Consider the following 10,651-nt stretch of genomic DNA (forward strand, 5'->3'; position numbering starts at 1 on the left):
AAGCCCTGCCTCCTTCGCGCGCTTGGCTATTGCCGTAGCGACCGCCGCTTCCCGCCCGCGCTTGGGGCCAATGACAGCGGCGTGGCGGCGGGCGGGAGGGCGGGAGGAGAGCGGCGCGCGCGGGGCGGCGGCGGCCATGAAGCGGCGGCGGCGCGGGGAGGCCCCGGAGCCCGGCTGCCTCCGCGCCTGGGCGGCCGAGAGCGAGGCGCTGGCGGGGCGCTGGCGGGTGCGAGGCGGTCCCCGTCCTCCCTCCTCCTCCGGGGCCTGCGGCGCCCGGTATAGGTTGCCATGGGAACGGCCGGTGCCGGGCCTCGGCTTGCCCGCCGGTGCCGGGCCTTGCGGCGGGGCGGGGAGCGGGAGGGGGGGGGCGCCGGTAGCCTGGGCCGGCCCCGTTAGCGGCCCCGTGGCCGGCCCGGCGGTGAGTGTGTCCCTTGCAGGCCGCGCGCGGCTGGGGGCCCGGCGGAGCGGCGGCGCGGCAGCAGCGAGGCGCCTTCGGGGAGCTGCTCCTGCGAATGCGGGGTGAGTGGCGGCCCTGCCGCCGGCCTCCCCTCCTCTCCCACCCCCGGCGCGAAGCGTGCGGGGAGTGGGAGTCCCGGTCCCGGGGGCTGATGTTTGCCTGGCCGCAGCTCCGGTATCCCGATGCTTGAAACCAACCGCTGAAAAGAGGGGGTGAAATTTTTCCCTGCTGCCATAAACTGAGCTGGGCCTTTGGCGGGGTTAAGGCCCAGCCCTGCTCTGTATCTAATCCTTTTGCAGGGGTTGTGGCTGAGCTTTGGGGTTTCAGGAAGAAAAGGGGCAATCTTTTCCCGGGAAGGAATGACGGGAGCCTAGAAGCTGCTGGATGGGGCTGCTTGTCACCCCATTGCAGTGAGAGGCCCGGAAAGGGATTCCCAGCAGCAACAGCACTACAGAGGAAATCGGTTTGGAGAAAGATGCTATAGGAAGCAGTTAAGCGATAGAGCAGGACAGCCCAGATGCTGGGCTGTCCTGTGGCTGCAGCTGGGGAGACAGAACGTGGGAAACCTCTGTAGAAGGACAGGCCTGTAGTGGGAAGAGCACAGACTACTGATGCTCTGTTGGAAGGGCTGAAAGGTCTCTCTGTCCTGCAGGACCTAGATAGCAAGCCAGCTGGAAAGACACTAAGGATACTGAAGATGGTATCAGCACCCAGAGAAGTGACATCTACTCCCACTCTGGGTAGTGCAGTCCCCGAACTAAAATCTCACCACCACCACCACAATAACAACCTTGGCAGGAATATTCTGTTGTCACAAAGCAGGGTGATGAAGCCTAAACATGGGTGGTCGTAGGCTTTTCTCTAGCCACACACCTAGCTCAATTCATTCTTGTGTTGGCTTTGATTACAGGGCTGCCAGCTGCCCTCACCACCTTGCCTCTGGAGCTCACCGTCCTCTATAACTCCCTGCTTTTTGCTATGGGAGCATCTGACTGTGCCATTAATGGAGAATCAGAAGAAATATGCCAGGGGCTCCTCAGGGGTAAGGAGAACATTCTCTCTACTTTGAATATGTGAAGTGACTGGCCAGGGGAGGGGGGGACTGTGAAAAATGAAGGCTGGCTCTGTAGGGAATAGCAGGAGCGTGGAGCAGCCTGAGGTCATGGATGATATGTGCATATGTGCATGCTGCAGCCCATCAGGATAGGCCAAAGGTTTTAAATGAAACAAATGAATTTTCAAGGCATAAAATGCCAAGCTTCTAGCAAAGTTTTTGTTAATTATGGTGTGCTGGGTTCAAAGGAAACTCACTGAAATAGGCTGTGAGTCAGAGAGGGATCTGCAGTGTTAGTGCTTGCTTGCTCTTGGGCTATTGGCCTTAGGAGGAGTCAGCAAAGCTGGAGTCGTGGCTGTAAATGGTGTGTTGTCTGCTGTGAATTAATGTGTTAACTGTGACAGCTCTGGTTTCTGTGCTGCTCCTGCAGCCAGTTGAGGCTGGGCAAGCTCTGTAACCCTATTCCATCCCTTGCTAGGAAGAGCCCCTGCTTGAGGCTTTCTCCCACTCTTGGGAGAATGTCTGTTACAGGGCACTGACCTATTGCCTCATTGCTGTTTCTCTTCCAGTTCTGGAGGCTTTGGGGGCCTCTGGGCAGGATCTCAGTACTGAGGAACTGTGGCAGAAAGTGCTGCAGGAGGTGACTGTTGAAGAGCTGCAGGCCCCTTTGCATCGGCTAGGTGCTCTGCAAGGAGCGTGGTGGCTAGCAACCAACCGCCTGGGAAGCATCACCGGCCTCTTCCGCCTCCTGAGCAGTGCCGAGGTAACCGGGCTGCAGGAGGAGGCTGTGCAGCTTCCTACGCCCTCCCGTGCCAGAGTATCTGCACACTGTTACCATCTCTGCAACTGCGGAGTGCCTTCTGCATGTACACTAGCTGTCTTCCCTTAGCCCTGGGGGATCCTTAAGCCAGCTGTTCCTCCCCTCCTGCTGGTTTTGCAGCCTGATCTGCTCCACAGCTGGTGCTCGATGCTTTTCCAGGTGGCTTAAAAGTCTAGCACCAAGCCACACTGGTGGTGAATCGTCTGGGTGGATGTGAGCCAGCCTGTGCCTTCTGCCTTGAAGGAACAGCGTCTGAATTGCCTGCTCATGTCATGAGATCTATCTAGCCCGTTGCTGAGGGGCTTGTATTTTTGCTTTACTGTTGTCACTGGGGGTTTCCAAGTAGTCTCAGTGTGCGCCACAGTTATATCTGTGCAGACCAAAATAAACACCTGCAGTTTGGTAAAGGACACAGAGCTGGCATAAATACTGTGTTTGTCATAAAACCCTCTCTCCAAAATGCTGCTGTGGCATTTGGAGACCTGAACCCATCGGTGCTTCCCATTCAGCATGAGTAATCCTGTCCCTGGCATCCCAGCTTTGCCTAATGGCCCGCAGTGCATTAATGGGTCCCAGAATAGCTCCTGCTTGCCAGGGCCCTGGGCAGCGAGGCGCCAGCCAGGCGGCTCAGGCGGGCTGAAAGGGGGGCGCAAGCAGAGTCACAGCCTCTGCAGGGAGTAAGCTGTGAATAGTGTGACTTAGAGCAACCTTTCCTGCTGATCAGGAGGACCAGGTTACGTGAAGGCTGCTGAGGGCTCCCTTTACAAATGCCCTCAGGCAGCACTTGAATCTGCCTTGCTGGGAGTCGCAAAGGTGCGCCTCGCTCTCAGGTGGGAGCTGCTGCCTGGCACCAGGAAGGAATTATTCCCCAAACCACGTTGTAGTCAGAGTGAGGGGGGTGGCAGGACATAGCTCCCCAGCACAGAGCGTGCTGTCGAAGAGCTCGGTGCCCCTCTGTTTTCCTGTGCCCCAGGATTGATATTCCCTGCTTCCCTTCAGTATTCCCTGCTCTCTCTCTCTGTGTTTGCAGGACCCAGGGAGAGCTCCCTGCAGCGGAGGGAAGAATGAACTCCTCTCCCTGCTCAAGGCATGGAAAGTACCTGCCGAGGGGGCCTCTGTGTCCCTAGTACAGAGCGCCGAAGACTTGAAGGAGATCCTTTGCACTGCAGCTGCCTTCCTGCAGGGTTTGTGTAGAGGGGACTCTCGTCCCTGCTGTAGCCTCCCCCTGCCCTCCTGTCTCAGGGTCTCCTCTCCCTGCCATTGTCCTGGTTGTTCTTCCCAACCAAGTCAGCCCTTGGGATTCCCTTGGGAAACGACCCAGACTGAGCCTTTGGGTCTGTGGGTCTCAGCCTTGCCATTTGGTATCCAAAGAGCTTCTCTGCTTTTTCCCTAGCTAAGACTCTTCATTGCCACGGGGCTTCTTCTGCCTGTCATGCACAGACCTCTCAAAAGTCTCTAGGATGGTAATAGCAAGGAGGCAAGCAGATGTGAATGTGGACGTGACTTAGGCATGTGAGGGTGTTTTCAGAGGGAAACTTGAAACAGGGATTGAAAGAGAAGCAAATAGTGTTCACAGTAAATATTCATGAATTAATATCCCAGAGCATCCTGCTGAGTGATGGCCCAGATGCGCTGGAAAAATGTTTTTTCCGTGATGCTGTGCGTGCTTCCTCACCTGCACTGTCTCTGCTGTGCATGTATGTGCACTTGAGCCTGCCCAGCACCTATCTCTGCTGTCTGCCTGGGCAAAGGGAGGCATCTTGGTATTCAGCGCTTGGAGGCTGCCCTTCTTTCCGTTAGACGCTTCCATAGAGCGGCTTGTTCTCTATCAGTAGTGTTGAACAAAAGATGGCAGCTTGGGCTAATCCTGCCTTGCGTTGCTGGTTGTGGAGGGGATCAGGCATGTCCCTGCGACAGTAGGAAGAAAAGAGTGGATTGGGCATAGCGCAGCCTGAGCTGTGGGTCTGCTCCCTTTGTGGGGGGGGTTACAGGAGGGGGGTCTACATAGCCTTGTTTGTGGGCCAGGCTGTGTGGGGAGTGGAGCTGCAGAGCTGAGATGTTGGATCTGTTGTAGGGCTGCAGGAGCTGGAGGCTGGGAACCTCCCTGCCGCCCTTTCCCTCCTCGAAGAGGCTGCTGGTGGATTCTGTTCCAAAAGGGTCCTGGCTCAGATCTACACTTGCCTCAGCTGCTGCACTCAGCAAATGGTAACGGCAAGGCCTCTCCCCTGCCAGCAAGGAGAGGGGAAACAGCCTGTGAGTGGGGAGGGAAGGGTCAGGCCAACCTGCACACTGCCTCTGTGTGATCCGGGCTGCAGCAGGAGGGCAGTGTCTTGAGCACAAGTTACCTGTGTGGCCCCAGCCTCCTTGGGCAGCTGCAAAATCCAGACAGGGATTTTGTCTGAGCACAAAGGGTTGCTTCAGAGAGAGGAGAAGCTCAAACACAGTCCAAGATGAGTTGCCTTTGATGGCTAAAGTGCTGCAGCCTGATAATATGCATGCTGCCCTGCGGCGATCAGGTGAGCTCTGTGAAGGAGCTTGATGGCATGGATGGCATTTGGTAGGTTGCTGGGGTATCCTCTGTGTGTGTACTGCCCTTGCTTAGCGGGGATTGTCAGAGAAGCAAACAAGGCAGGGATCTGGATCCAAGCAAACAGTAAAGATGTCAGCAAGATGTCTTTGCAACGTGCAGCTCTCCTCATTTTCCTAGGGCAAGCCTCAGACAGCCCTTCAGCACCTGAAACGGGCCCTCCAGGTGGACTTCCAGTGCCTTCCTGCCCTGTCCCATGCTGCAGCAGTGTACCATGAGCTGGGGGAGATGGATGCAGAGCTGGAGGCCCTGGCTGTGCTCTATGAGGTTTGTCTGCTGCCTCCAGTTGTGCAGTGGGGTGGCCTCAGGGTTGGCTTTTGGTACTCATGCCTTCTGAGGGGCTGTTTTACCCTGAGGTGGTCCCCAAAGTATAAGACAGTGGTCCATTGATGGTACCACCATCAGTAGTGGCTGCTCTGGCTTCAGCAGTGGGAATGGGGGAGTGCAGCTTGGTCAGGAACTCCTGCTTAGCACCTGGCTGTTGGCTGAGGCAAGACTTCTGGATTGGAGTTCATGTTCTTGGGAGCAGAGTGTACACCTCAGTGTTGGAGAACATCAGTCTCTTAAAGTGTTTAGTAAAGGGGCCTTTAAAAGGCATGTTGTGGCTGTCAGAGGGTGTGCATTAGCTGTGGCAACCTTGGTCTGCCTGGGAGGAGCAGTAAACACTGAGTTAGCTCTTCAGCCCTTCGAAATTCGATAACACAAACACAGCCGTGAGGGATCTCTATCACTGCTAATAGCACAAGATCTGGTCTGACTAGGTCTGTGTCTGCGATGAGAGATGCTGTTCCAGGCAGCTCAGGGCAACTGAAAGCCTGAGGTTCTGTGTGCTCTGGGTGGCCTTAGAGATCTCCTGATGCTATGTGGAGAGCAAAAGTCTGCCTGCCTCTGTGTGATCTTGGTTGCTCTTCTTCCTGGAGGTGGCTGTGCCCTAGTGAGTGAGAAGAGCATAGGTGTGCTTATGTGGTGCAGTACTTCTGCTTGACTGGATGCATCTCTGGATGCCAGAAATAGCAAATAGTTGCAACTGCTTGGGATTTGACCAGTAATGTATCTACCACTGTTTCTGTTCCTGTTTTGCAGGCTCTGGAAAGGAACCCTCCAGCAGCTGCTTCCACTACTCCTTATTGCCTAATCCAGATAGAGCACCTTGTCCACACGCCAGCTCTAGCTTCTCTCTTCCGCCATCGACACCCTTCCGAAGTGAAGTACCTGCTGGCACAGAGGTGTCTCCAGGACGGGAGGTAACAGCTGCCTGTTGTCTGCTCACAACATGCTGCTCCTTTGGGATCTGCAGTTCTCTTGGTGCTTCTGGGTATTGTCCAGTTCAGTATTGCTGTTATAGGTCTGTTAGTCGTGGGCAGTGCAGACAGAGCAAGTGCAGTGTGGGGAGAGCCTGCAGGCTGGTGATTCAGGTTTCACCTGGCTGCTGGCACTTCTTGGGGTCCCCCTGCTCCTTCCACATGTCCTGTCCCTGTTGCAGGGTGGCTGATGCTGTAGAACATTACCTGGATTTTCTGGCTCTGCTCCAGGATGGGCTGCAGCAGCAGGTAGGTATCTTGAGGAGCTCCCCTGGTGCCTTGGGAGATGAGGTTTGGATTCCCACTCGAAGGGCTGGTACCAGACTTCACACTTGGACTCCCAGTTTCACTGTTTTGAGACATGAAGGAAATGAGTTGGGAGCTGCCACGGGTGCAGTGGGAGCTGTGAGCTGGCACCTGTCACCTGTGACACATCTGCCTTGGGATTCACAACAGAGACTGCTTGGCACTACTGCCTGGAGAAACAGTTTCCCCTTATCTTCCAGAAGTAGTTGTTGGCCCAGTTTTGGATGTCCTTCACTTCAGGACTAGGGGGTTGCCTTCCTGGCTCTGCTGAGCCTCTGCTGCTCCACAGCTTCTGCCTCCAACAGGCTCCATTTTCTATGGGAATGGGTCTGAGCTTTGCTGAGTGCCAGCTGTGGATCCCCAGTAAGCGTGGGGCTGCTCTGCTTGGCTGGGAGTTGTGCAGTTCTGTGTCTGAACACTGCTGTCACTTTTCCTCCCAGGTACCCCTGGATGGTGGATCAGCTCTGCCCAGGATACCTGAGGTGTTCCTGGAAGCCGCATCCGCCCTGGAGCAGGCCGGGAGGCATCAGGATGCCATAACTGTGTGCGAGGAGGTCGTGAGCCGGACAGCTGACCTAATCCCACAGGTGTTACGAGTTGAGGAGAGGTCAGAGCAGCCAGAGTGCCCATCGCCAGGGACAGAATTGGCTGGTGGTCCCCTGTCCCAGAAGAGGGAGAGTCTGTGTTGCCTTGTGTGGAGAACAGCTGCATACTTGCATCAGGGCTGGGCCTGGGCCATGCTGGGCAAGAACAAGGAGGCCATAACACAGTTCAGCAGGTGATGAAGTCGCGCTGCGAGAAGGGTCCTAGCCAGCAGCTTGATAGATGCTGGGGCAGCAGTGGCTGACAGGGGCCAGAGCAGAGTGCAGCTTGGCATGGCGGCTGGCATGACTGCTTGCAGCTGACTTCCCAGCCCAAGGACAGCACTGAAGTTCCTCTGTCCTCCCTCCCTCAGGTGCCTTGGCGATCTCTTACGAATCCAGCTTTATCAGTCTGGTGTTGAACCAACAGGTATGACACTGCACAGGTCCCAGCTGTGTGTTAGGTGACGGTTAAGTGCGCTGTGAACTGGGAAGCTTCTTGAATCCAGGTTCTAGGGAATAGATTTGAACCAGTTGTGCTGCTCCTGATCTTCGAAGGATTTCCCTCCACCCCTCTTTGTCTTTCATGGCAAATTTATTTCTTGCCTTGGAGGTGCTATGGACGCCTTGAGCACCAGTCTTTTGCAGCAGGCATGGCTTGGTCTTTCCCTCCTCGTGCTTGCAGGCTTTGAGCACGGAGGAGATCTGCAGCAAGGCTGGCCCAGAGCCTTTGCTCTCTTGGCAGTGTTTGCATGCAGAGGCTGAGAGCAGCCTTTGTTCCAGTTACGGGACTGCCGAGAGAGCGTGAAAGAGCCCAGTCTGCACCTCTGCAGATGGGCAGCCAAGCAAAGGCCAGGCTGCTGCTGAGGTTACTGTTAAGTCATAGCCATATAAGGTGCTTGGTGTTCTTTGCTTTCACCCTCTATCACCTCCTGGCCTGTCCTCTCCCAGAAGATCCCTTGTTCCCTGACAGTATCTTGCAATGCTATTGCCATCATTTTGGGATGTGCCTGGCAACCAGCAGAGAGGCTGAGATCACTGGCTGGTCATGGAGCAGGACAGTTGGAAGATGAACGGGCCAGGAAAATGCTTGGCCTGTCTTGCCTGCTAACCTGGCTTAGCCTGCTGGGATGGGTGAGGGAATGTCAGAAGATGCTATCTCCAGGTGTGTGTGTCTTTGTCTTTCCATGCCAGGGAGTCTCATACCAGAAGTGAATCTTCTCCAGAAGATCAGGTTGCTCTCTCTCGTTGGGCGAGGTACCCAGTTCCTGGAGCTGGGGAAGCACAGGGAAGCCTTGCTGGATTTCCAGCATGGTTTGCAGATCTCACCAGGTAAGAGGCTAATTTTCGTGAGGAATGGAGAGGATAGCCACAAGTTTTTTCCAGGGTTGCTTTGCTATTTTCCGTAGGAAGGTCTCATGTTCTAGACCTCACATTCAAATGACAAAGACTACAGCAGGGCTGCTAGCAGTGCTGCATGCTTGAGATACTCCTCTGGGACCTGTTCAGCTCAATGCCCTAGAGAAGCAGAGCAAAACTATTTCACAGTGAATTTATCAGAGGGCGACTTTTCTCTCTGCTTGCAGCCTGTACTCTGAGACAGCTTGGAAGTTTCTTCTCTTCCTGCACCCAAGCCTGGTGCAGCCAGCTTTCTCCCAGAGAGATGCTGGTTTTCCAGAGAGGAGCTGGATAGCTGGAATCTCGCTTCATCCTAGGAAGCTGCATGTTCTTGCCTGGCAGCCTGGAGGCTGAGGCGTGTTGGGAGAGAGGGGAGCAGAACAGGGAGCTGTATGTGTCCTGAGGACAGCTAAGACATGTCCAGAGTTGCTTGCAGGGATGCCTGAGCCAACCTCACCTGTGGGATGCTCCAGTAGCACCGAAACACTGAGGGTCCATGAGGTTTGGTGGGATCCCTGTAGTCAGAGCTGCTCTCCGAATGCCCATCGCAGTCTTGGCTGAGGCTTTCTGCCCACCCCGCGATGGCCTCGCTTTGGGGGTGCAGACCTGCTTGCGAGGCAAACCCTGACCCATGTCTAAACAGAGGAGTGGCTGGCTGTACCACAGGGCTGATGCCATCTGTCCTGGCTGCCAGTCTGACTGCCAGCCCCAGGGTTAATTAGAGCCTGTGACATAGCCAGTAAGGTGGTCTCCCCATGACACCTCCTCTCCTCGTGCTCAGCTCCCTCATCTGGCTTCTAAAACTTCTTTTGCAACACCCTGCAATCCACAGCATTGCTGGGGGCCTGCTCCTCCCCTCCTAAGGGCTGAATTTCCCCTTTATGTCTTGCAGGTGACCCTGCTGCTGCCTCCTACCTGGTGCAGGCCCTGTGGAAACTGAACCGAAAGCAGGAGGCTGCCGCTCGCTGGCAGAAACTCTCAGAGAGCCCCGCTGAGGAAGACGGGCAGCAGGAAGGGCTGGGAAGGCGTGTAGCGAGGTGAGTGGAATTGCCGCTGGGCACCCAAGATTGCTCCACAGCCCTCAGCTTGTGTTTTAAACTGTGTGGTTTATCTAGCTCAGCTCTTGCCAGCCTGGAACTGCAGCACAAATGTGTCAGAGGAGTTTTCCCCTCTGTTTCTGCTCTGATATTCAGTGCTTAGCCAGGCTGTGGCTCTGCAGGACTCTCTGGGGCACATAAGAACTGACAAGGAGCCAAAGTCAGCCCGTCTCTGCAATAGCAAATGGGAGGGCAAAGGCTGGGGCAGAGCTGAGGACTGTATGTAGTGTATGAGGAATTAACTTACTAGTAAGACTTGGCAAAGGAATGCCGCAGTCCTGACTGCTGCAATACTCTCTTTTCTTTCAGGCCCTACCCTTTGTACTTGGTTTCATGTCTGAAGCAGGCAACCTTCCCGCATAATGAATCTCTTGCTAGAAACATACAGGATTACCTCCGGACCGCAACCACCTAACCCAGTCAGTCTCCCCATCACCACATACCTCTCCCTCCCTGCACCGGGATGACATGAAGCCTTAATGGCTTCTCCAGGACTCAGAATTACTCTTAGATAAAGCTGGGTTCCCAAAGGACTGAAACGGAACAAAGTTGCTAATAAAAGCTTCAGATCTGTTTAATTTATATATGTTTTTTCTGTGACCTTTTTCTTTGAGCGATTCAGAGCGAAGCATTGCAAAGAAGATTGTGGCCTTGACACTGCCTGGAGCTGCTGTGGGCCTGTGGGCTAGGCCCTGGGAGCGTGGGCTCCTTGCTCCTGGGAGAAATATCTTTGCCCTTTGAAGCTGTCACAGGGGCCAGCTCTGCGTTCCCTGCTCCAGGGAGCTGTGGCCAAACTAGACAAACAGATGAAGCAGAGGGTTGTCAGATTGTTGCTCCTACCTGTGCTTTGTACCTTGACGTTTCACTCGCTTACTGTCATTTGGAGCCCAGGAATGTTTTTGGCTGAAGCACACAGCTCTGAGGTCCCGCTGTGCCAACACACTGCACCAGGGCTGTGCTAGTCAAGGGAGGCAGCAGGATCAGGATCCGTCCCTGGGGAGCCATGCCGACTGAACTGCACAGCTCTCTGAGCAGCTTGCTGTGGCAGTG

The 10,651-nt window shown here is 55.1% G+C and overlaps 1 protein-coding gene across 3 annotated transcripts; it reads left to right on the top strand.

The window, feature by feature from the left end:
* Positions 1 to 77: 77 nt before the first annotated feature.
* LOC135325016 (Fanconi anemia group G protein homolog) lies at positions 78 to 10,183 on the top strand. Of its 3 annotated transcripts, XM_064502333.1 has the most exons (14): positions 79 to 226; positions 438 to 519; positions 1,368 to 1,499; positions 2,081 to 2,274; positions 3,362 to 3,515; positions 4,406 to 4,536; positions 5,039 to 5,185; positions 6,002 to 6,162; positions 6,402 to 6,468; positions 6,966 to 7,303; positions 7,481 to 7,536; positions 8,301 to 8,438; positions 9,397 to 9,541; positions 9,911 to 10,183. In XM_064502333.1, exons 1-14 carry the CDS (start codon positions 137 to 139, stop codon positions 10,014 to 10,016), a joined length of 1,941 nt encoding a protein of 646 aa, XP_064358403.1. In that variant the 5' UTR covers positions 79 to 136; the 3' UTR covers positions 10,017 to 10,183. The 3 variants fall into 3 exon arrangements, with proteins under 3 accessions (XP_064358404.1, XP_064358403.1, XP_064358405.1); XM_064502334.1 differs by lacking the exon at positions 2,081 to 2,274 and having other exon boundaries at positions 78 to 276; XM_064502335.1 differs by lacking the exons at positions 438 to 519; positions 2,081 to 2,274.
* Positions 10,184 to 10,651: the final 468 nt, after the last annotated feature.

This window comes from Dromaius novaehollandiae, chromosome Z (genome assembly GCF_036370855.1).
Source record: "Dromaius novaehollandiae isolate bDroNov1 chromosome Z, bDroNov1.hap1, whole genome shotgun sequence".
Classification (NCBI taxonomy): domain Eukaryota; kingdom Metazoa; phylum Chordata; class Aves; order Casuariiformes; family Dromaiidae; genus Dromaius; species Dromaius novaehollandiae.

Bases quoted from the DNA above. Each gene is read 5' to 3' on its own strand.
- LOC135325016 (XM_064502333.1), top strand. From the start codon at position 137: ATGAAGCGGCGGCGGCGCGGGGAGGCCCCGGAGCCCGGCTGCCTCCGC. The intron at 3,516-4,405 runs GTTTGTGTAGAG...GATCTGTTGTAG, and splicing joins TGCAGCTGCCTTCCTGCAGG to GGCTGCAGGAGCTGGAGGCT. The intron at 6,469-6,965 runs GTAGGTATCTTG...TTTTCCTCCCAG, and splicing joins AGGATGGGCTGCAGCAGCAG to GTACCCCTGGATGGTGGATC.